This window comes from Meriones unguiculatus, chromosome 10 (assembly GCF_030254825.1).
Source record: "Meriones unguiculatus strain TT.TT164.6M chromosome 10, Bangor_MerUng_6.1, whole genome shotgun sequence".
Lineage (NCBI taxonomy): Eukaryota > Metazoa > Chordata > Mammalia > Rodentia > Muridae > Meriones > Meriones unguiculatus.
Window position 1 is genome coordinate 4641522 of NC_083358.1, and position 25639 is coordinate 4667160.

General features: G+C 51.5%; 1 protein-coding gene across 1 annotated transcript; it reads right to left on the reverse strand.

Annotated features, from left to right (window-relative positions):
- Positions 1–289: 289 nt before the first annotated feature.
- Rab4a (RAB4A, member RAS oncogene family) lies at positions 290–25469 on the reverse strand. Its single transcript, XM_021650119.2, has 8 exons — positions 25281–25469; positions 8917–8997; positions 6908–7022; positions 5277–5339; positions 3800–3954; positions 2388–2483; positions 1291–1423; positions 290–813 (listed from the first exon to the last, which is right to left on the reverse strand). Exons 1-7 carry the CDS (start codon positions 25309–25311, stop codon positions 1308–1310), a joined length of 657 nt encoding a protein of 218 aa, XP_021505794.1. The 5' UTR covers positions 25312–25469; the 3' UTR covers positions 290–813; positions 1291–1307.
- Between the last annotated feature and the right edge of the window lie 170 nt (positions 25470–25639).

Here is a 25639-nt window from a genome sequence, read left to right on the forward strand (position 1 = left end):
AAGTGAGTGCTTTACTCCTGAGCCCAAGATCTCTTTCTCTTTTTTGCTTTTGTTTTCCAGACAGGGTTTCTCTGCATAGCCCTAGCTGTCCTGGACTCTCTTTGTAGACCAGGCTGGCCTCGAACTCAGAGATCCACCTCCTGAGTGCTGGGATTACAGACAGGCATGCACTAGCCTGAGGAGCCTGAGGGTGCCAGGGCAGCCAGGCAGGACGACCCGGGCCCACAGCGGCTCATGCAGCGACCTCAGCTGAGACCTTACAGTCAGTCCACAGAGCAGGAGAGTGCACTGTGCGGGAGACACTGGGTTCCACTTTATTTCCAGATGTTAGCGAGTCCCGGAGGCTTAGCATTTCAGGTGTGGATCACAGAAACAGTGTAAAAAGGGTAGGAGGGGTCAACTCAGAAACGCCACTGGCTGGAAGCCAGCCCTTTCGTACCGAGTCGTACGTGAAACCAACCCAAAGAGAAACCACGCTCGTAGTCACAAACTGCAGTTCTATGAGTTAAAAAAAAAAAAAGTGGCCTTGAGTGCGGGGTTTTGTCGTGTGACGCTGGCTGTGTGCTGTGGGAACGTGCCAGGCCGTGTGTGGCACAAGCTTGATCTGGCGGAACAGGAAGGAGTAGATGTGGGCAGGGGATCTTCGCATACGTGTGGCGTCTAAAGGCGTCTTCCGCTGAGTGGGTTTGCAGCACGGCCGCCGAGCCCCCTGTGCCAGCGTGCGCTGCCGTTTCCCGTGAAGGTCCGTGCGCAGTAGGAAAGACGTGAAGACCTCAGGCTCGGGCAGCTGTGCTCCAGAGACCGCCGCCGAACCTGAGAAGTGGGAGTACATTCCCGTGTAAGTGCGAAACGGCTCAGCCCGACACACTGCTAGGCAGCGCCACTGTGAGCTGAGCACGATGGCACACGCTTGTCATCCCAGTACTTGGGAGGCTGAGGCAGGAGGATTGCCATGGGGTGGACACCTGAGCTACGGAGAAGGCTCCTACCTCAGCTTCCCCAACAGGAGTCCACTGTGGTAAATGGAAGTGATCAGAGGTTAGTGGAGAGTGGGCTGTGGCGGCCCCGGTGGTTGAGGGGAAGGGACCAGGTGCAGCAGGACCTCTGGGCTCTGTCTGTCTGTGTGTCTGTCTGCTTGCCCTCGCTTCTGAGCGGTGGGCAGGCATCTCTGCCCTGTCAGTCCGGTGGGCACACCTCTGAGCGTCCTCATGGGTCTCCCTCCTCCCGGCCTCCCCCTGCAGTCTTACACTCTCCCTTTTCTGTGCGGTGTGCAGGGCCTCCGGCACCCACCTGTGTCGCCGGGGTGCTCAGCAGCCACACTCCTGTGCACTCGGGGCCTGTGTGCGCCGTGGTGAGCGAAGCTGCCTCAGGGCGGCGTCTCCATACTGGATGCCAGAGCCCATTCTCTCTGGGTCCAGTTCACCTGAGGACCAGGAAAGTGGAAAGGGCAGTGTGAGATGCCCCATTATGCGTACAGTCACTATATTCACCAAAAAATATATTTTAGGTTTTTGTTTCTTGAAACGGGGTCTTGCTATGTAGCTGTGGCCGGCCTTTTACTTCCTAGGTAGACGAGGCTGGCCTTGAACTCAGAGAGTTGCCTGCCTCTGCCTCTGCGATGTGCCACCACACCCGGCTGGGAAGGAAATTGTAAACTTTGTGTGTGACATCTGTATGCAGATGTGTATGCGCAAGGAGGCCAGCGGTGAGTTGGTTCCTCGTCTCTGAGGCATGGGCTCTCACTGAGACCTGGGGCTGTTAGCGAACACCCTCCCGACTCCGCCTTCACCGTGCTGGGGCACCAGCGTCTGCCCACACACCCAGATCATTCCATGGGTGTCAGGGATGAGACTCAGGCCCGTCTGGAAAAAGTCTGTTCATTCGAGTACATGGCATTAAATACTCCCGGGAGGACCAAGAGCGCATAACAATGGCTGACTTCAAGGACTTTTGGATTTTTCAAAAAAGGTTTATTTAAAGTGTGTGCAGGTGCCCCAAGGAGGCATCAGATCCCTTGGAATTAGAGACAGTAATGAAGTGCCTAGTGTTGGTGTTAGGAACCAGACGTGGCTCCTCCGCAAGAGCAGTGTGTGCTCTTCTCCTCGGCGCCCCCTGAACCTGAACTCTGGACGTTTCAGTGGAGCTATGTGACAGTATCATGCATAAAAGAGTAAATTAATTTAAAATTAAGCAATAGCAATATTCACTTATTAGTATGTAATAACCCAGTTCTGACTGCACCCTGTGCACACCTGCCCCTGACCCCTCAAGCGGGACCTGTGTGCTATAAAGCAGAGCTTCACTCGGAACAGCCGGCAGCGGGCCTGTTGAGCTTCAGCGCAAAATGCACAGCCGGGGCTGGGGAAGGGTTGGGGAAGGGCTGATACCTGATTCAATTTTGTTAAGTATTTTCCTGGCACACTGCATGAAAGCCTCTTCTACATTCTCACCAGTCAGCGCACTCGTTTCCAGGAACATGAGCTCTGAAACAGTGTCAAGAAGACAGGGAACCGCATTTATGAGATAGTGACCTTTCCTTTTTTTTTTTTTTTATTACAGTTTCGTTTTGGACAGAGTGCATTCTATAGTGTGTGTTTGGTGGTAAGAGGACAGTTTGTAGGTCAAATTTAATTCTCCTTCCACTATGTGGGTCACGGGGATGGGGCTCAGGACTGCCGGCGTGGGGTGCCTTTGTCCACTGTGACATCTTGCTGGCCCAATGACAGTGGCTTCCGACTGCCTGTTCAGGATTCTCATACTGCAACATACAGAACTCGGGCCAGTACCTAAATCTCCCTTTATATAAAATTACTCTGTTATGGTTAGGAGTCAGCAGAGGGCTGTGTGTTAAGGCTTTACACGGTAGAGGGCATGTCACCCCGTGCGTGTAGAATTCACTGCGTTTGCTCTCCTTTTCCTTTCTACCTTCCGCTTTTCCCCACCCTTCATTTTGGAACAGAGCGTCACTTACAGTCCTGGCTAGCTCCAAGCTTTCAGTCATCCTCCTGCCCCTGAGCACAAGGACTGCGGACCTACAGTGCCATGCTGGCTCGTGTTCCCTACATCCAGCTGGAAAACAACTTTCTGTTCTTGAGTTCAACCAGACGTGGACATAAGGTAGCCTGAGCTGGCTGTCAGAACCACGGCTCTCCCTGCGTGTTCATAATGCTGTTATTGCTAGTAACAATTGCTATCTTGCAATGCAGTTTTGTTGCCTAGCCTGGTCTATATAGTGAGCTCCGGGACAGCCAGGATTACTTACAAAGACTCTTAAAAAAAAATTAAACAGGGGCTGGAGAGATGGCTCAGTGGTTAAGAGCACTGTCTGCTCTTCCAATGGTCATGAGTTCAATTACCAGCAACCACATGGTGGCTCACAACCATCTATAATGTGAACTGATTCCTTCTTCTGGCAGATGTAAATGCAGATAGAACACTCATATACATAAAAAAATAAATATATCTTTAAAAAAATTAAACAAACAAGAAATTTGTCACCATTAAGCAGATGACTCAGTGAGGAAGAATGAGGCCTAGCTGGTCTGCTTCCTCCTGCGTAGGTGACTATTTCACCAACTGTTTCAAGTCACCCAGGAAAGCTGCCACCCTGAGGGGGCGGACACCCAGGGACCTAGAGGTGCGCCGGCCTGTGTCGGCAGAACCGCACATCCAAAGCTGTGCTGAACTAGCAGCTTGCACAGTTTAACCTCGAAACTCCCCCAGGCGTTTTAAACCCAGAGACGTGTCGGTGTGCCCAGACCCACCCTGGGAGCCGCTGTAAGAGGAAAGAGTCACTTGCCATTCTCCTGTGCGAACCTGGAGGCTTCGAGGAAGGTGACTTCGCGGTCAGCGTCCAGGTCCTTCTTGTTCCCGCAGAGGATGATGACAATGCTCTGACTCGCCAGCAGCCTGGCATCTGTCAACCAATTAGTAAGCGCATTGTAGGTTTCTCGGCTGTGTGACACAAGATTGTGGAAATGATACATGTATTTTATAAAGCCAGCGACTCTCTTCGGTCATCCTCACCATGCACACTGCTTGCCAACATCTCAGCGAGGGCAACAGCACCTCAGGGTGACCGGGAAACCCAAACGCCTGGTGACACATCATTCCCCCGGAATCCGTGAGCACACACACACTCTGGGGTTCAGAAGTGAGAAGGGGGCTTTGTACCCACTTCACAAATGCAGCTGAGCACGGGCAAGGCCTGGCTTGCAACACTAATCGCGGTGGATCTACCTTGATCCACAGCTGTGCAAGGACCCCCTGCCACCAGGAGCTGGGGCTCAGGGACGTTCTGTAGGACTTCCTGGCTTTGTCTATCCAGGACAAACTCAGATCTACATGTTAGCGCTCACACTGAAGGAGTGGTACAGGCGCTGTCACACCCTGGCAGGGTGAGGAGGGCAGAGTCCTGAGCAGAGGAAGGCAGTTCTGTTCTGTTCTCTTCTGGGTTAGGCTCCTCCCAGGAAGGGCCCCTTTGGATACTGTATTTCCAGGGCAATGCTGCTGGCTCTGAGGTCAGTGCATTGATTAGAGCTTGATTATCCTCAAGAACAAGAATATGCTACAACTGGCTGCATGTGGCATGGAACATTTGAAATGTGGCCAGAGCAACCCAGGAATGAAGCCAAGTTGTTACATGTAGCCAGTAATTAGAACAGTGTTTTATTAGTTGACTTAACCTGCCCGTCTCCATAGCTGTTTGAGGATTTAAGAATGTCACCCTTGGGCTGGAGAGATGGCTCAGAGGCTAAGAGCACTGGCTGCTCTTCCAGAGGTCTTGAGTTCAGTTCCCAGCAGCCACACGGTGGCTCACAACCATCTATAGAGAGATCTGGCGCCCTCTTCTGGAGCGTAGTCAAACAGGCAAGCAGAATACTGTATATATATATATATAAAAATCTTAAAACAGAAACAAAAAAAGAATGTCACCCTCGTTTTATGGAAGAGGAAACCAAGACCAGAACAGGGAGGCCCAAGGCTGCTGGCTGGAGCTGGGCCCTGAACCCAGGTGATCTGAGCCTGAATCTGTATCTTTAGCCTCATAATTCAATCCTGAGAGTGCACAGAGCCCTGCAGCCTTTGAGGAGCGCATCCCACGTGTGGGGAAGAAGCACAAGGCAGAACAGACACTGAAGGCCTTTTGATACCCCAGGAAAGGGCCCAGAGGCTTCCTGGGTACACACAGTCTCCAGACTGAAGTAAATCCTCCATTTCACCAACACGGAGACGCAGAGCACTGGACAGCCCGTGTGGTGGGGAGCGGACCTTACCTGGTGATGTCGTAGACGAGGAGGGCCCCAGCAGCTCCTCTGTAGTAGCTCCTGGTCACAGACCTGAGGGATGACAGGGGCTTCTGACTGACGATCAAGGCCCTTTGCTTCTCCCCATAGAAACAGTGCTTCCAGGACCAGCAGCGTGCTTTCTGCTGGAAGGCTCAGGAGGGTCGGGTCTGCAGGTGGCCTGGGTGTCCTTAGCTCTGTGTGGGCAGCAAGCACCCGGGGACCCTCACAGCTCTGGGTGCCCTGTGCTAGTCCTCCCTTATTCCCAGGAAAGCCCCTGGATTCCTGCCAGGGGCCCCATGCAATGTCCTTTTACCTCCTGTTCTACTGAGGACTGGCTCTTTGTCACATCTCTCTCTCTTTGTTTTGTTTTGTTTTTTTTTTTTTTTTTTTTTTTTAGAGATAGGGTTTCTCTGTGTACCCTTGGCTGTCCCAGACTTGCTCTGTAGACCAAGCTGGCCTTGAACTCACAGAGATCCGCCTGCCTCTGCCTCCCAAGTGCAGGGATTAAAGGCGTGCACCACCAAGCTCGGCTCCACCTCAAATTCTCAATGATTTCTTTCTCAGTAATACATTTTCTCCTTTGTAATACCAACTTCTCCCTGCTAGTTTTTTTTTTTTCTTCAGCTTTATTGCTGTGGATATGATGTTGGGTGCCATGTAGGTACAATCCTTTCTTCACTTCTACCTTTGCATGGGTTCCCAGGCATGGAATTCAGACTGTCAGGCTTGCCCAGCAAAGAACCTTTACCTGCTGTGCCAAACCGTCATTTTGTTTTTCATACTAGCAAAATAACATTTTCTCTGGCATCTCCTATGGCCTCACGCTGTATTGCCCAGGCTGGCCTTGATCCCTGGTGACCTCCTGCCTAAACCTCCAAAGTAGCTGAGACTATGGGCATGGCCACCCTGTAGCCCCAGTTTTAATTAAAAAGTGGAAAGTCTGCGGTGGGGTCACTATTCTACCCTGAGCCTTGACTCTGTGCCATGCGGAAAGCATGACTAAAATGTCCGCACACTGTTGGTTGCGTGCACTGTCACGGGATGCTAAACTGCACAACCTGATTAGCAGGGACCTGCAGTCAGTCATTCTGGGTACCAGTTGGGCAAGAGTGTCTTGCAGGACTCACTGCAGCTGTCACAGCATGTTCCGTTAGTGTAAAGGAACGAAAACCCACCATGGGTGTTTACGACTTCCTCACAGAAGTGTAATGTGGGAAAAGCCATTTGTCCTATGCTTTGCCTGTTGCTTTTGTCCTGTTGATTTGAATCTAAAGGCATGCTATGGCTGGCTGGTCCTGGCACTCAGGAGCCTGATACAAGGTCTTGGGCTTGACGTTTACCCAGACGGCACAGCCAGACCCTGTCTCAAAACACGAAAGACAGGCAGAACCCCAAAACCAGCTGCACGGTGCGTCACTTCCCCCTGAAGGGTTGCCGCCTCTGGGATGCCATTTGCCTAGGGATCTTTGGTTGGCTTGTTTTGGTGCCTGGGGTCCAGCCTGTGCTCGCTCAGTCCTGAGAGCTTCCAGACAGAGCTTTTGAAGTAAGTGTGTCAGACACAGTGAGGGAGTCTAGTTAAAAAGCCACGTTCCAGTACGCTTAGGAAGTCAGAAGGCTACCTGAATCGCTCCTGTCCGGCCGTGTCCCATATCTGTAACTTTACATATTTACCACCGACATTTATTATCTTTGAGCCAAATTCCACTCCTATGGTGTGATTCGAGTCATCTTTGACTAAAAAGAAAACAAGGAACAAATAATTACATCTTAGAACATGAAGGCAACAGTTCACAGACTTAAACAGTAAACGTTAAAAACAAAAATAGTAAAAAAAAAAGAGACGTGGGCGGGGTGGGGGGTGGACCAGGGGCTCTGCAGGTGGAAAGGCAGCTTGCTTCAGTCATCCATTCTCTCACAGTCAGACTTGAAATAAATCAAGTGATTCCTGTTATCACAGAGACAAGAAAGTGCCCGTCCGTTCTGCCCCCCACCCCCACCCCCGGTATAGTTACTGGAAGAGACTGCCTGCCCCGAAGACTCACACCACAGCCTCCTGACAATAACCAGCCTGCCCTGTGGTCGGGCGTGTGCCTGGTAACCAGCTGGGCAGCAGCAACCGTTATTCCAGAGCACAAGGGAGCCCCAAGATCTCCTGACTGTGGAACTCTGACTCTGAGTCTGTTTGGAGAAACCTTTTTTTTTTTTTTCTTTTGGTTCTTATGTGTTTTTACTGGTAACAAGTGTTCATTTGTTCTGGCAACGCACAGCAAAAGTGTGAATGAGTATTGGAGAAACTAGTCCCTTCTCTTCTAAGCCCAGTGGGGACATGCCATCAGTATAAGACAGCCGTGGCAACGCAATGAGCTGGAACAAATGCTGCCTCTGTCACCTGCTGGCTCTCATCTCCTGACCTGGACACAGCCTCAGAATCAGGGATCCCACTTGGTAATACATTCCTCCCCTCCCTGCCCTGGGGATGAGAGGTTGAAAGATAACCCAGCCTGTGCCAGAGGCAGATTCAAGTGTGCGATCAGGTATGATACCCCACCCCCACCCCCAGGCAAATTGCAGGTGACCCTGGCAGTAACCCGGGTTGGGGCATGCTGTTGTGACCTGTGAAGGGGAGAGCACACTCCCTCGGAGGCTCTGGGAACAGGCAGGAATGATACACAACCTGCCTGGCTGCCGTGCCGTTTGCAGACCTCTGGGAAGAAGTGCCCAGTGGTACAGCAGTAGCATGAACCTTACAGGAGGAACCAGCCACTCCCACACTGGGTTTGGAGAGGCCACAGGCCACAGTTTTGCCAAGTGGGCATGTTGTCAGAAGACCTGCTAACCATGTGTGTTTATGCCCTTAGGTCAGCGCTGCCGCCAGCCTTGGTCAGAGAAGCTCCCTTCCAGAGCGGGCAGAAGTTAATGCAGAGAATAAGTGCTGACTGCTCAGGAAGGTGGGGGGGGCACAGATGAAACTGTCAGAGCCAGGGGGTGGGGAGGAGCGCTGTGAAATGTCTTCTGGCCAAGACCTGGCCACTGCAGTCATGAACTCCCTGGAGGTCCGTCACCTCCCAGCACGGAAGGGCCTATGGGCCCCACCCCAGCCCAGGGTATGTGAGCATTTAATGGCTGCTAGGGGAGGGAGAGACGTTTGTTTGTTTGTTGTTTTTGAGACAGGGTTTCTCCGTGTAGCCTTCACTGTCCTGGATTAGGCCGCCCTCTAACTCACAGATATCCACTTGCCTCTGCCTCAAGGGCTGGGGTTAAATGTGTGCACCACCACTGCCCAGCTGGTAGCGGGGGTCATCTTAATTCAGGGGTGTAGCCACTGGCAAGCTGCCTGTTGTCTGTGATCCAATAAACAACTCCACACACATATGCTCACCAGCAACCTTAAACAAACTCAGGGATGTGACATGAAAGCAAGGAGAGGGCGGGGACATGTTAGGAAGAAGAGTTCCAGAGGGGGGAGGAGGGGATCAAAATATATGCATGTATGACATTTTCAAATAATTTTCGAAAGTCCTTTGAAGCTACGGTCTTCCCCCTGTGAAAGCTCAGCCCTCCCACCCACAGGCATTCGCATGCCCAGGGGTGCTGACAGACATTACACAGATGCCCCAGTGTCACTCACATTTTTTTTCAATGAACTGATGAAGCAAGCAAGATTTGCCGGTTCCCGCATTTCCAATGACCAAGAATTTAAACAAGAAATCTGAAAGGCAGAGAAAGAATAAGAAATGACTTTAAAGGGAGCTGTGAACGCATCCTCTGACTGCAGTCATAAACCCAGTGCCATGTTCGCTGCTGATGGAAGAGGTAGCTGGGTCTGGAGACACGGCTGCCTTGCCTCTCCATACACAGTTCACGTTTTTGTGTTTCCGATATGCTCAGGGCTTCCCCAAACTGCTCCTTCTTCAGGCATCTGAGCATGGAAAATGAACTGCTGCAGTTAATAAAGCTGGTCACTGCTTGTCACTACAAATATACACATACTCAGTTGCAAGCAAAATTGAAAGGGAAGCTTTCAAAACAGGTGAGGTCCCAGGCATGTAGCTCTGTGCCTCACTTCTTAGCTGCTGGACGTAGTTCCTAGAAGGCAGCTGAGGCCAAGTTCAGGCTGTATGGCCTGACTCAGTGCAGAGAGGGTTGTTTAATTGAATATTCCTTTTTATATGTGTTGGTGTTTTGCCTGGATGTGTCTGTGCACCAGGTGTGCAGTGCCTGCAGAGGCCAGAAGAGGGCATCAGATCCCTCCAAAGCTGGGGCTACCGGTGGTCGTGAGCAGCTACGTGGAAGCTGGGAATCAGACCCGAGTCCTCTGGAAGAGCAGCCAGCGCTCTAAACCTCTGAGACATGGTTCTCCGCAACCCAGCAGTACAGTTCCTCCTGTTGTGCTGACCCCCCAACCATAAAATCATTTCTGTTGCTATTTCCTAACTCTATTTGCTACTGTTGCAACTCATAATGTAAACATCAGGTGGGAGACCCCTGAGAAAGGGTCGCTGACCCTGAATGGGCGTCCCTCTGGCTCCGGGGTATCCCTTTATACAGTATCAGAGTAAGAGATTGCCAAGAGATGTGATGTAGCTTCAGAAAGTCAGGGGGGAACTTTCAATGTAGCAGAGGCTGGCCTTGAACTCCTGATCCTCCGGTGTCTGCCTCCTAAGTGCTGCTACCATCATAGCCAGCACTTCAGCTGCTCCCTCCCTCTCTGAGACAGAACTTTACCATTAGATCAGGCTGGCCTCAAAGTCCTAGAGAACTGCCTGCCTCCGCCTCCTAAGTGCCGACTTTAAAGGCGTACTACCTAGCTTGCCTTCTGGTTTTGGTACAGAATCTTACTATGTAGTTCTAGCTGGCCTGGACCAGGTTGGCTTCAACTCAGAGGACTGCCCGCCCAGGAGACAGCTGGGGTTAAAGGCGTGTAACCAACCAAGTGCTTTCTCTTTAGTAACAACTCTAGTCCTGCAAGGCTGGGAGGCATACACCATTGGTGCCCAAATGGATCTGCCTGGCCTGGCCTTGTCTAAACCTTGATCTGCTGTAAGCCCTGCCCAGCACTCACGCTCTGTGTTCCTCTCTCCAGACCACACCCTCTTCCAGATGGGACCAAGTGCTGGTGACCCTAGCCACGCCCTGCTCTTCTCCCTTCAACCGAGACAGCTGCTGGTTTTTGACAGGGCCCGGTCCCTGGCCCCACTCTTTTGAGGTGCCATGTTATTGCAATTGTCCAACTTTCTTCCTGTGTGCTTCTCTTCCTCTTAATCGTATTAAAGAATCTATATTAAAATATTTTAATAAACTTCAATAAAATATATTTCTGGTTCAAAACCAAGTTATAGGAAGGACGGGAAAATGACTTAACAGTTGAGAGCACTGGCTGCTTTCGCCGAGGACCTGGGTTTGTTTCCCAGCATGCACATGGCAGCTCACAACCTTAACTCCAGTTCCAGGAGATCCAGAACCCTCTTCTGGCCTCTGAGACATCAGGTGCACACACAGTGCACTTAGGACACACAGACAAAACGCATAAAAACAGTGAAAGCTTTAAATATTCATGTTTGTATAACCACTATTCACAGTAGTAGAACAGGGAAGCAACTCAAGTGTGCATCAGTGGAGAAACAGATAAACAAAATGTGGTATATCTGTGCAATGAAACAGGACTTAGCCCTAAACAGGAAAGAGTTCCTGGCCAGGTGCGGTGGTGCACGCCTGTGTTAATCCTGGCATTCTGCATTCTGTGAGTTCAAGGCCAACCTGGTCTACAAAGTGAGTCCAGGACAGCCAAGGCTACATGGAGAAACCCTGTCTTGAAAACAAACAAAAGTTTCTAATACTTGCTATAACTGATGACCTTTAAGGACATTAGTGACACAAACCAGTCATAAAATAACAAATACTGATGATTCCACTGATATGAGGTCCTGAAAGTAGAGTGACAGTTGCCAGGGCCTGGGGCTGAAATGGAGAATTGTCGTTCCGTACATGGGCATCGGTTTGGCAATATGAGAATTCTGGAGGTGTGTGGTGGTGAGCACCGTGTTAAGAAACCTGACTGTACTTTAATACTGCTGGAATGTACATTCAGATTCTCAGTTGTCACAGTACTCACGTGAAGTATGTGGCGTGTGCGAGCGGAGATGTGCCTGTGCCACACTGCTGGAGGCCACAGGACCATCTCAGCTGTTGCCTTTTGCATTTCATTTTGTTTGAGACAGGGGCTGCTCCCTGGGTGTGCCAGGCTAAGCCAGCCTGAGGGCTGCTGAATCTCTCCACCTCCTCAGCAGGATTGCAATCGCAAGCTACTACACTGAGCTTTTACATTCACTCAGAGGAATCATTCAGGTTCTCCTGGAGAGGGAGAGGCAGAGGCAGAGGGACAGGGAGGAAGAGAGAGTGTGCGTGCAGGTGTATCTCCATCCACGGGAAAACCAAGGAAAGCCAAGCCTAATCATTCTTACCAAACAGCTTTTTCAACCCAAGAAACGGAAGGTGAGATGGTTAAGCTTGCCAAGCTAAAGGGATATGGATTTCTCAGCCTTGTTCAGTATTCTCTTCTGTTAGGAAATAAAGTTTATAAATTGTAAAGAGAAGATTAAAAAAAAAAAAAGGGAATCAAATGCGCCTCTTGTTGCCTTGGTGGGAGAGGGAGAAGGTGCAGAGGCTGGCAGTGTGCAGGCAAAGGGGGACAGACTCACAGAACACACATCCCCGATTCTGAACCTTGGACCTTGGCTCAGATTTGCTGACCGGTTGTCCATACTAACTGCTGCCTGCCCCTTTGCCACGCCTGGCCAAAGGGTGGCATGTTAGCATGCTGTGATGGAGAAATGAAAGTACCACTGTCTCTGCACAGAAACGCTGAAGCCGAGAAAGGTAAAGATTATAAACGGAAAACATTTTGTTGAAATCTCTTCGGCCATGTGAGACCCTGTTTCAAAACCAGGGCTGGTGAGGAAGCTCCGAAGGGAAAGGTGCTACCAGGGCAAGCCCGAGGACCTGAGTCCAATCCCCGGAGCCAGGCAGAGGTGCAAGCATGGTATGTGCCCTCCCATGTGTGCACATGTGCACACGTACATGTGCGCGCACACACACACACACACACACACACACACACACACACACACAATGATAACATCAGCAGCAACAAAGGAAATGTCACAATAAAAACATCTTTGAACCATAGCAAGCACGTGCACACACAGCTAAACATGAAGTGGGCAGAGTGTGGAGCACTGAGCAGGAAGGAAGGCCCCTCCAGGAGAAGGGATAACCCAACTACAAGGTCAGAGTGGTGGGCGCAGCAGCCACTTGCCTCAGTGTTCCTCTCCCGTCAAAAGTCAGGAAGTTGTAAGGCTCTGAGACCACAGTTACCAGCCAGTGCAAGAGGCCTTCCTTCTCCTGGTTCTAAAGCATGTATGTCTGCTTTAGAAACATGGCGACCCTCTCCGTGACTGTAGAAGTCTGTACTAGAATTACTTTCGTAATTCGCTGGGGAATGGGGATGGTAAGGACACAGAGAGTGGAGCCTGGAGAGGTGGCTCGGAGGTTAAGAGCACTTGCTCCTCTAGAGGACCAGTGTTCAGTTCTGGAACTCTTGGCATGTAGCGATTCATAACGCCAGTTCCGGGGAGCCTGAAGCTCTCTTCTGGCCTGCAAGGGCACTGCCCGTATGTGCTGCACAGATGGATGTGCCGGCAAAACGCTCGTATACATAAGAATTTTAAAGCAGGGGAAGGTAGGTACAAAGGAAGGCAAGGGCTCAACCCATTACTTCATCTGGTAAGATGGTGACAGCCAACGGGGATCTGTGAGACCCTATCTCAACAATAATAAATAACTCCCCCAACCCATCCACCAACCAATGGAAAGGAGGGGGAGAGCAGTTAGCTATCATGACCTGACCTGGAAGGGGAGGGGAGGGAAGGAACAGCACAAATGTGTGTCCGTGTGTCCTCTGTTCCAACCAAATCATGGTGGAATGAATTTCCCTTCCCAGCATCCTCCTGAAAATTCCATGGTCATCACACTCGCAAGGTAATGGTTTCTTCAGGGACAGATCAGCTTGAAGGCAGGGAAAAGTCTGCATCCCGAAATAGGAACACTAAAATGGGATATTATACCAGCGCGCTTTTAACTTTCCCTATGATAAATGTCAGATGGGGTGATGGGAACGCCATCAGGCAATCAGCAGTCAGCGGGTAGACGTCAGCTGCCCTTCCACGGAGCCGTTACAGAACAGGAACAGTCTCGGCAGCGGGAGGACCAGAGGACATGCACTCACTCAGTGCCCTTCCTCCTCCCCAGACCCCAGTGGAGCCACAGGACTGTGAGAAAGTGCAGAAGCAGGTTACAGGCAGACAGCCCTGCACACTCTGCTCAACAGCCCGTGGCTTGGCCAGCCAACAGTGCCCTGCTTTCGCAGATCTGCAGCGACCCCATTTTGCTCTGACTCAGACCATGGCCCCCACTCTGTATCATGGAACCCTGCTGTTTTTCTGAGCTCATTAGGGAATTGACTGTTAAGATAAAACTGATCTAAAACTGGGGTGTCCAGTCCTCAAGATGAGAGGATGCCAGAGGTGGAGTTGGGGGCAGTCTGCCAGCACCAGATTTCAGGGCACACCAGCCTGGTCCTCCCAGGCATCCTGCTCACTTCCCATGGAAGGAGAAAGCAGTATGTGAGACACAAACTTGACGGCCTCCTTCTGGGACACTCACCCCCACTCACACCACCACTCTCACAGTGGAGAGCTTTTGAAGACAAGTTCTGTACTGCCTTCTTAGTTTTCCCTTTATGCAGCCACTTGGATGTTGAGATTTCCACGGGCCATAGGGGAATGGAGGCCCCTGAACTGCAGGGCCTCCTGCAGGGGTCCCTCTTCCTGGCAGAAAGGGTTTAGGACGGCATTCAGATCTGGAAAGGTAGAATGGACACATTTGGGGATTCCTTGCTTTCCGGCTTAGAGTTTGGGGTGTGGGGCTGGAGAGCTGGCTCAGCCGTTAAAGGCTAGGCTCCCAACCACAAATATAAGAAAGAGTCTGTGATGTGAAGACCAGCATAAGGGTGCAAGGAGTGATACTGAGTGACAGATTCAGCTGCAAAAACCTGCAAGTCAACAGGATGAGCCCACAGGAAGCATTCTTCAGGGGAAAGAAACCAAGATAAAGGCCCCTGGTAAAGTCTGTGCCCCTGAGGAGGGCAGAATCCGGACCACAGCAGAAGAATGGGTGGGACTGTGGGTGGAAATGCTGGCAGCTCTCCTGAGAAGCTGGGATGGAAGAGGTAGGGAGTCAGAAGGGGTGCAGAGTGGTGGGTCCAAGCCAGTCGAGGAAGGGGAGGGGAGGAGAAGCAAGCAGCCGAGAGCTGGAGACAGCCTGAGCGGACACCATCGTCTCGGATGGTGGGACTTCCTTCTGTGACAACAGGGAAGGCCCCGGTGAGCATGCTGACTGAACAGGGGGGCACATCCTTTGCTGGTATCTTCATCTGCTGGTGAGCTCCACTGAGGCAAATAATGGGTTGAGGTATGCAAGACAGCCGACACACAGGAAAGGGAAGAGGAGTGATGGGCGGGAGAGCTGCACGCCTTCGCCCGTCTCCCCTCAAAGCCCTCCGTCCTGTAGCAGCAGATCTGGTGGTAGAGGGCTGGGCCAGGACGTCGCAAAGCACAGGCCCGCAGCAACACAGAGAAGCAGCGGAGTAAACCAAGACGCGGGAGCTGGGGGTGGAGGGCGCTGGGGGTGGAGGGAGCTGGGGGTGGAGGGAGGCCCTCTGGAAAGGAGGCAGGCCATGACCCGTCAAAGAGCTGGGACCTTCCGCGTCAGGATGGAAATGGTTGCTCAAGGGAACTGGGCAGACGGTGCCCAGGGTGAAGCCAGGGAACTGAATAGCAGGGACAGAAGAAAAGGTGACCAGAAGTGGCCCTGCGGAGCCGAGAGTCTTTGTACGGATGCGTCAGGCACCAGGTCAGTCAGGAGCTGGGGGCAAAGCAGGCTGGTTGGCAGATGACCCTGATGATGGCCAGCCCGAGTGACTGTGGTGACAGCAAACTCAAGAGCTGCCAGGGCTCATCGTGAAGGGGGTGGGGGTGTTGTATCAGAAAATGCAGCCTGGTGCCCTCCTGAGGGAACAGCAGCCCTGAATGGGAAGTCAGAAGAGGGCTGATTAGAACAGCTGCCCTGAGTCAGGACAAACTTTGGGTGTTTTAAAGAACAGACTGTTGAATCTGATTAGGTTAACGGAAGGATGGAGCCTGCCACAGTCTACAAAGAAACAAGGGAAAATAATCTGTCAAGATGATGTGCAGAATACTTCAATTGGCAGAGAGACAGAGAGGAGCGAAAGAGGGAATGGCTGACTAGCTTTTCTTTTTCAGACAGGGTCCTACTGTGCAGTCCAGGCTTTTGCTCTGCCTCCCAAGTACGGGGATCACAGGTGTGTGTGACCCCACCCAATATGAACGACTAACTTGGTCCTTGGCTAATCCAAAGGGCCTTCCTGACGTGCCGTGACACGCTGGACAGGCAGGTAAGCATGCTAGGCAGAGGACAGCCAGCCGCCGGCTCCCAGCGCTTACTTAATGGACGTCAGCTTTGACCCACTGAGGGCGGGGACTCTTGGTCCCATCATCTCCTACTGCTGTCATGACTGTGTCATCCGGCCACCAAAGGCGCACAGAAAACACTGGTCCTCCAAACAGCACCATTCAGATGGGCAGGGTCTGTGCTCTCAAGGCCTCTAGGTCCGAGGTGCTATTGTGCGCCCCACCTTTCAGCCCTAGTTAGCCCAGACCCACAGATTTAGCTGCGTATGGAACACGGTGAGTCCGCAGGACCTGGTCACATCGCAGGGGTGAGGAAGGCTAGGCTTTGGCCATCTCCACCTGCCCAGGGGACCTACACCCACCTCATAGCGGGTCTGAGTTCTGGGAGCCAGTATGCTAGGCGTGAATTGTCTCACTCCACTCCCGTTTGCAGGCAACGCTAACCACTGACTAGGCCCAGACCTGCTCCTCGGGTCCGCTGGTCCCCACTGAAGCAGTGGATATGGCACGGATGTCAGAAGAGCCTCAACCAGACAGTGTTCAGCCAAGGCCTGGCAACAGCTAGAGTCTGTCCCCGGGCACATGTGACTAAAGAGCATGAACTGTATTCCCAAGAAACGACCAGAACATCTGTACTGTTTTCATGACTGTAGAGAGCCTGCCTGACATTCACAAGGCACTGGGTTCCATACACCCAGAGTCTCAGAGGGTGGAGGCAGGAGCATCAGGAGTTGAAGGTCATCCTTGTCTCCACAGGGAGTTGGAGACCAAAGTCAATGAGAAGGCCTTCCAAGTGGTCACGAGACGGGACAAAGCAGAGTCAGTCAGTAACAAGGAAGCCAGGTATCTGAACGCAGGGGGTGGGAGTGGACCCTCCTGGGAGGGCACCCCGCTGGGGCTCCAAGCTGAGTTCTGGGTAGAGGGCCCTGTGTGCCGCACCAGTTCCTCCAGGCCCTACCGGCCAGCAGGTCCCTTCTTTGGCTGCACAGCTGCCATCTGGCCGCCACATTCCCTTTGGGGCACACTTGAAGCTGCAGCTGCGGAACCGGGGCCTCCCACGCCTCGCTCTGAGGCCTGGCAGGGTTCTGGCTTCAGATCTGGGTCCTCAGCAGGGATGCTTGTTTTCCCTGCTTTCAGGCTATGTGAGGTGCCCACGTGATCTTGTTAGTCCAGGAAACTCGATCTACAGAACAGGTTTTATTAGAATTCCGTTTCCACTACCACAATGGAACTGTGTGGCTTGTCACACACACACAAACCAGGACTCCAGTTTCTATTTATTTTGGCTTTTTGTTTCATCTTCTCTGAGAACAAAATCATTTCTCAAATGGACTCACATCAAAGCCTGCTTAGGCTGTGTCCTGGGTTGCGCAGAGGACCAAGACAGAAGGTCACCTGGACCCTCAGTTCCCGAAGAGTTTACTTTCTAGTACTGAAAGCAGGTTTTGCTTTGATCACAAGGAGAGCAGAAGGATCGATCCATGGGCCATGCTCAGACCCGTGTTCCCTTTGTGAGCATTTCCCTAACTGCTATGGCAGGTGCGCCAGAAGACGGCGGCGCGGCTAGACACACACTGAAGAAGCCCTGTGTTCTGAAGCCCCCGCTCGCCTTTCTGTGCGATTAAAATTTCATGTCTGAAAAGAAAATGATAAACATCTCTCTAAAATAGACCTCACATTCATAATTTATTAGCACTTTATGAACAGTGTTTCCCCTTCCCCCACCCCCTGAACACGGCTGACTCCTCGAGGCCTGAGCTCACAGCACCTGTGAGGAGACGGCTCCAGGCATTAGTGACTCAACCTTGTCATCCATTTCAGGAGGTGGAGGCAGAACCGTCAGAATAAAGTCTAGCCTGGGCTACAAAGAAAGTGTGAGGCCCTGCCTGGGCTACATGGAACCCTGTCTTTTCTATTTTTAATAATCATGTGTGTTGGGGGTGGGGGGGTTGTGTGTGTGTGTGGGGGGTGCACACGAATGCAGGTGCCTGCAGAGGCCAGCTGTGCTGGGTCATCGAAGCTGGAGCTGAGGAGACTGTGAGCTACCTGATACGGCTGCTGGGAATTGAACTGGGTCATCTGGAAGAGAGCAAATATTCTTAACCGCAGACCATTTCTCTAGCCTGAAACCCTGTCTCATATTTTGGTTGTGAGCCTATCCTTTAACAGCTGAGCCATTCCTCCAGCTCCTAAAACCCTTCTTAAAGCAACAAAACAACAAAACCAGACAACAGGAGCAAGACTCTGCCAGCATAGAACGGAGGTGGGACTTGTTTTTGTGTTTCAGAGACACAGTTTCTCTGTGTAGCCCTGGCTGTCCTGGACTCACTTTATACACCAAGCTAGCCTTGAACTTACAGAGATGCTCCTGCGTCTGCCTCCCCGAGTCCTGGGATCACAGACGTGCGCCACCACGCCCTGCTAGGACTTGTTTTGATATAGATGTAGAGCTGCTGTCCTAGAACATTAATTTGTATTGACCAAGTCTGTCACAACACAAACTACCTTTGGAACTCTTGGTTTTGAAACAAGGTCTCACTCTGTAGCCCTGGCTGGCCTGGAGCTCTCTGTGTAGACCAGGATGGCTCTGCTCGCTTCTGCCTCTTGAGAGCTCTAGAACTAAAGGCTGTGTCACGCCCAGCTCCTTAGCACTCTTAGACAAGCCGCAACAAACAAACAAACAAATAAATAGTATAAGGAAAGCATGTTCTATGCTATAATCCTTTTCTTTTTTTTTAAGACAGGATTTCATGTAGCCCAGGTTACCCTCCTACCTCTATGTCACAAGTGGTGGGATTATTGCCAAGGGCCATGACACCCAGTGCTACCCTGTAGTATGTGCCCTGTGTCACTTTATGCTTTATTCCCCAGCTGCAGTCACAGAGCAGCAATGTCACCTGTCCTTCAAACGAGAAGACAGTCCATCAGGGAACAGGAAGAACAACACACTGAGGTGAGTGCTGTGGCCAGATCCGCTCACAAGCACCTGTAATTCCAGGTCCAGGGGCCAGTGCTGTCTTCTGACCTCTGTGTGTACCGGGCACACACAGGTGTGTCTACATAACTCAGGCAAACAGTCTTAGAAACAAACAAACACGATTGTCTCATCTCAGAAATTCATCACAGCAGCAGGGGTTGAACGGAGGCTAGCGGAGGCCAGCAGAGGCCAGCAGAGGCGTGCAACAAGTCACTTTAGCTGGGCAGCATGCTGCCAGGATTACTTAGAATGGTAAAAACACACCAGCTCAGGTTGGCCACGCCCCCAGCAGAGTTTGAAGGAAGAAAATCCAGAAACAAAACCAACCTTTTTTTCTCATTTCGGAGAAATGTTCAGGGTAGTAGAGAAGGCTCAATAGAGGAGAACACTTCTTTCCAGGGAATGGAGTCATATCCCAGCACCCAGCTCACACTGCCTGTAACCCAGATCCAGGGGTTCAGATACCCTCTTTTGGCCTTGTGGGCGCCTGTTTATACATGTGGCATATTCACACACACACACACACACACACACACACACACACACACACACACACAATTGGGTGAATCCAGCATTCAGGAGGCAGAGGAAAGTGGGTCTCTGTAAGTTTGAGGCCAGCCCGATGTACATAGTGAGTCAATATTGAAATTTTTTTTAAAGTCTGTTATGAATAATTTATACAAAGTGGGAGAATTCTTCAAAGAAACCAACACGGTCTTGAAGAGAAGCGATCACTATTACAGCCAGAAGAAGATTTCAAACCTGTCTGCATGAAATCGCTTTTTGGAGAGTTTGGGGAATCTCATTTACTCAGTCATCACGGTTTTCCAGTGATGCTGCATTCCAACATAACTTTCTCAAGGCCCCTTTTCTCACCCCAATCCAGGGAGCTCAGGTCCTATGAGAAGTCTGCAGAAGCTACCTGAGGTTGAGGTTGATGTACAGAAGCAAGCAAGGATGTCACATGCCTCCCAAATCACTGAGATGGGGACTGAGTCACCTCTGTTTCTTTAGGATTAGGCCAAACAGCCCCGGCTCAATTTCCCTTTGCCTCTTTCAGGGAGAAAAGTAACACGGACGCTGTGGAAAGGGAATGTTGGAGAGTTAGCAGACAGCTGGACTCAGGAGCTGAGGGTGAGGAACAGTTTAAATGGTGCTAACTTTCTCTCAGGCAGATGGGGAGCAGCAGTCTGAGGGGGAGGGTCATGGACTTAGGACGTGAACTGATTCCCTGGGGTACCTGTGGAATAGTTAGGGAAGGTGTTGACGTGTAAGTTCCTCAGGAATTAATGGTGGAAGAGGGATAGTGAGCTTGTCCTGTCAAAGAACCAAGGTTCCAAGGTTCTTGGATGAGCTGGGATACTACAAAGTATATCAACTACATTAATATGTGTCTGACCCATAGCCATGGTCACATGTATCTCAGGAAAGCTATGAATTCGTAGACTATAAGGTCATGTAATGTTCAGGGGCCGGATACCCTGATACAGCATTCAAACACACCTCCACATCTGGAGCTTCAGGCGAGGGTCTGGACGCTGGCACTACCCTTTTGTAGGGCAAACAAACAATGGGCACCCAGGACACCTGGGTGTGTGAAACTTTGGTGCCTCTAGACTCTGGACCTTCCCTCCTTTCTTTCTATTTCCTTCTTCTGTAACTGTTATTATTACCGTGTATGTGTGTATAATTTGTGTAAGGCCACAAGTGTGCAGTGGTGTGTGTGTGTGTGTGTGTGTATGTGTGTAGGTCAGAGGACAACTTTGCAGAATCGGTTCTCCGAGTTCCCTTCCCTGTAGATTCTGGGCAGACTGTGAGCAGTGAGTGCTGAAGGCTTTACCCTCTGAGGCATCTTTAGCCTGTCTTTTCCTCCTCCTCCTCCTCTTCCATATCCCTCTTCCCCTTTTCTGATACAGGATCCCATGTGGCACAGGCTGGCCTCTAACTCCCTATATAGTACAGCAAAGGATGACCTTTTCTGATCCTCCTGCCTCCACTTCCTAAGTGCTGGGATTAAGGACATTCTCCCCACCCCAGCCTCAGCCCCAGCTTCCTGAAATGCTCACCAGTTTTCAGTAGATGTGATAAACAAAACTACAGGGCACACCTTTAATCCCAGGACTCAGGAGGCAGAGACAGGGGGATCTATATGAGTTTGAGGCCACCCTGGTCTACAAAGTAAATTCCAGGACAAACAGGTCTGGAGAGCTAGCTCAGTGCTTAAAAACACTGTCTGCAATTCTAGAGGTTCTGAGTTCAATTCCCAGCGATCACATGGTGGCTCACAACCATCTATATTGGGATCAGATGCCCTCTTCTGGCACACAGGTGTATATGCAGTTAGAACACTCATCTACATAAAATAAATAAGCAAATAAATAAATATTTTTTAAAGTACCAAACAAATGTTTTTTGTTTTGTTTTGTTGATGTCTGCTTGAACTGTTTAAATGTTTTGTCAATTGTGAGGTAAGGCAATGGTAATTTAGGTTATTCTTCTAACGGCAAATTAATTTTACTTTTTGAATAAGGTGGTTTTGAAAATGTTGCCTTATCAAGCCTACATTTCTTCAAGAATCATCTTTTGATCAGTAAGCCCTTTGATTTAGCGTCCAGAGGTTTGCACCTCAATGTCCCCCAAGCCAGCTGGCTTAGCAAGACAGACGTTGGCTGTGTGACAGTGCCAGGGGCTACAGCGAGGTGAGGCAGGGCTGGGCAGCTCCAGGGTCAGGGATGGGAGCCTCCTGCCTCTTCCTGTTTTGGGTGGTTGCCAGCTGGGCTGGGTATCTTGGCTGGGCACTGGATCCTGCCACCCTGAGGCTCACTGCCACACTTGCTCTCCTGGCATGTGCTTGTATCTATGCCTTCCTGTCTCGTTAGGACACAGTTGCTGACTTCGGGACATACCAGTCCAGCACGACTCCACCTTTAATAATCACTGGCAAAGATCCTCTTCCAAGTAAGGTCATACCCTCGGGTCGAGAGCGGGGATTCAATTGTGTCTTTGGGGACACAATTCAAAGCTCGCATCCACAAATAAGTAGGTAACAGAAAACACTCCGATGATCTCAGCCTTAGATGGTAGGCACCAAAAGGATGTGTGTTATTTTCTAGCCAAATCTTCTGCCATAGAAGCAACCCAGAGACCAGCGAGCAGAACAGACTCTGGCTCGGGAGTCGCTAGCACAGTACAAGGCACAGGTTATGCTGTGTAGACACCGTCTCAGACCCTGCTTCAATGCTGGTCTTCTCTTGCACTTGAAGCTTTAAAAAGCTCCCTGGCGTTTTCCCACCACACACACCACTTAGCCGTTTCTGCAACTTGCCGTCTGGGGTCGGGAATTGCTTAGGGATAGTTTTCAAGCGCTCGGATCTCAGGCTGCTGACACGGGTCCTAGGGGTGGCCCACCTAGCGCTCCCTGAACATAGACAGTATGGGATGCGGGGCGGGGGGTGGTGTGTGTCCAATAGCGACAGGAGAACCTCCCCCCTCCCTTCAGGGCTGCTCAGGTTAGAGCTTAGTGTTACTGGGCCCAAACACCCGGGGGAACTAAGGGGAGGAAGGATTTGAGTCACTTAGTCTCACAGGGCTCAGCCCATGGGGCTGGGAATATGTGACAGGGACGTGTCTCAGCAACAGAGGCCACGGAGAGGAGACAAGGGACTGCAAGAAGAGAGAGAGGGGCTGGAAAGCACTCCAGGGACACGCCCTCAGTGTCCTCCAACCTGTTAGAGCTCCAACTTCTGGTCACCAGTCAACTGATACCATCAACTGATAATAATGTCAACTGATAACCTCAACCCCGAATCTCCCTCCCATCACCAGGAGGTGGTGTGCTAAATCCTCCACGTCTCCGTCTAATCAAGTAGACGAGTCTGACAGCTGCACCTGTCAGCCAGAGGCCTACCATCGCAGTTTGCATTACGACGCTATGTGAGCTAAAGCAATGTTCACAGAGCCGGGCGCCTCAGATCAAGAAAGTGCTGGCCACCCCTCAGCCCGTGCAAGGTGAAGAGCAGCGGAGGGCACTAGCTTCCGTTTTCCACCAATTCTCCACCAAGCCGCACAGAACCTCCTTTCACAGAAGAAAGAAAACCAGCCGGAACACAAGGAACTTAAAGGTCAGGCAAACATTCCTATGCCAGCTAACAAGCGTCGGGATGGAGAGGGCCTGCTTGGTTTTTTTTTTTTTTTTGGGGGGGGGCTGCTTGTTTTAATCTGGGGAACAATACTGTGTAAACACAGCCAATGATGAGAGAAGGTGACAGCTGCTGCCTTAATTTTGGATGATTTTTCTTTTATGCTGGTGATTTCAGGGATCACTCTTGCCAGCTTATAAAGCTAAACTTCTACTTATCAGTTTCTATTCATTTACACATATGCACACGCACATTGGCTTTCTCCACTGAAAGCAAAGATTAAATTCAGAGTTAACCTGGACATGGGAATACGTGGTAGGATAAAAATCCTACCACCCGGACGCAGAGGCAGGGATCTTGCCGCAAGGTTTAGGCCAGCCTGAGCTACTTGATGAATTCTCAGCCCGAGCTACAGGGAGAGAGACTCTCAAAACAAATAAAAAATAAAGACATACTTGGAAAATTCCTTGAAATGAAGGAAAAGATACACACACAACAAGCACACACATTTTGTGTGTGGTTGCTAGTGTCTTGCACATGCCTATCTCCAGCCCCTGAAATAATGCCAATGGCCACAGCTTCACGATAGGAGTTCAGTGGGCTGTGATGAACAAAACCCCGGTTTTAATACAGATAATTAACCGCATCTGAGGTGAAGCAGGGGCGCGCAGTGTGTCTGCCTTACTCAAATCATTTCCTGAGTCAAGGTGCAAAGCCGCCTCAGTGCTGTCCTTCCTGCCTCACGTGGCCACGACCCCATGAGGCTTTCTTTGTGGACTCTGCTCCTCCCCTGACTCCCAGGAAAGAAATGTGGACTCAGATGATTTAAAAAGAAAGGAGCACGGAAGCCACAAGAAAATCAGCTAGCGAGCGGACTTGGCTGGAACCGTTTTTACTGTGATTCTTGGCAGAAGAACCAGACTACACAGAGGCCACCTGTGGCCCCGACAAAGCGGCCCATTCCCTGGTTGGTGCCCTAAGCTTATGGGGACAGGAATTATGGCTCAGCGACACAAGACAGGCGGTGCTGGTGCTGGGGAGACAGTAGGCCAGGCTGCTGTGTGCCTCATAACACCCTTCCCAGGGTCCCACCCTCTCAAAGTCCAAACCTCCTCAAGTTAGGGTTCCCAGCCCTGAACCCATCTGCCTGTCTACCGTCCGGGTCAGCTCTTTCTCACACAGTTGACCAGACCATGCTCCTTCAGAACTGTTGCCTGGCTTTTGTTCATCCATTAAGGCCACAACGGAACTAACAATCTACTCCTCGCTGGACCGCAAACTCCTGGGGAAGTTTCCTCGACACTTTTACAATGAGTGTGGCCTTCCTGGCAGGACCTTGGGCCCCGCCTGTGGCAGGAAGGAGGCAGGAGCCACATACTGGGATAACCTAACAGATCACCACGCTTTTTCACCAGAAGTCCATCCCTGCGACCTGCACATACCAAGTCAAGGTATTGAGTCTCAGTTAGGGACTGGCGGGCATAGTACCAACTGTTTATTCTTACCACGATTTGGGGGTGGGGGTGACACCCAGCACATGCCCTGGGAATGGCTAGACGCTGCAGGAGAAACGGGATGGAAAAGACACAGCTCCACACCCAAGGCTTATGGTCAGGGCGAGGAAATGAATTTATAAATGGCTCTAAGGCAACACACAGGCTGGTGGAAGGGATGAAAAGATCCTGAGACCAGGATCGAGGAAAGAGACGCATTCGTCCATTTAAAACTCATTATAATCTCAATGCAAAGAAAGGAATTCCAACCCCTGAGAGGCCCCCAGCCGTGCACCCACAGACACTGAATGCAGGCGTGGCCCTGAGCCCTCACCCCGGCGGCGGCGGGAGCTGCAGTGGGGAGTGGAGAACCAATGACAAACTGGCTCCCCCAACCTTGAGCTATTTAAATAATCCGAGGAGGAAGGCGTAGGGTGAAAGCAGGGCCAGCGCAGGAGGGAACTTGATGGAGAAGATCACAGCCGCTCTGCACAGCTGAGGGCGCCTGCTGGCCAGAGTCCTGCCCAGCTTCCGACACCCCTAGATCCTCAAGATTCCAGCCCCGGCTCAAACACCCAGACGTTCTCAAGGTCTAGCCCGACCTTGCCACCGCAGGAGTCTTAGGGTCCCGGCAGCCAGGATCACAGCCCAGCCTTAAACACCCCAAGACGCTCCGTATCTCCACCTGCCCCTGACACGGCGAGGTGTGCAGCCGAGGCCCCTCGACATTCTGGACACCCGCTCTGGAGACACTAACCCCAACCCCCCCCCCACTCCAGGACCCCAAGGCCTTGCCCCTCTGTACGCGCAAACCCGCAAAAAGCCGAGCTTCTCACCGTAAGTCTCGGACATGGCGGTCTGCGCCATCCTGCCACCACGGCTTGGTGGGGTCCGTCCTCCAGTCTCCGCAGAAAGAGAGAGAGGGGGGAACCGAGCGTGAGGGCCGGGCACGGGCCCACGGCGAGCCGGCCACCGGCTGTGGCCCAGAGGGACTGGACTCCGCGCCTGCGCACTGCCGTCCCGCAAAGGAGCCGGGTGGAGAGCGGGGCGGAGGGGCGGGGTCGCAGGAGGGGAGGAGGGATGGCCTGAGACAAGCTCAGCGCTCCTCCTGGGAGGAGGGACCAGGAAGGAGGGGGGAGCAGGGCTCGGGAAGGGGCGCCTGCCCCGGGTACGTCCTCCTAGACGGAACAGCCCT

Excerpts from the sequence above, each read along its gene's own strand:
- Rab4a (XM_021650119.2), bottom strand. The coding sequence starts at position 25,311 with ATGGCGCAGACCGCCATGTCCGAGACTTACG. Across the intron at positions 7,023-8,916 it reads TCAGTTCATTGAAAAAAAAT|TCAAAGATGACTCGAATCAC; the intron begins GTGAGTGACACT and ends TTTTCTTTTTAG. Across the intron at positions 5,340-6,907 it reads GCCGGACAGGAGCGATTCAG|GTCTGTGACCAGGAGCTACT; the intron begins GTAGCCTTCTGA and ends GTCATCCCTCAG.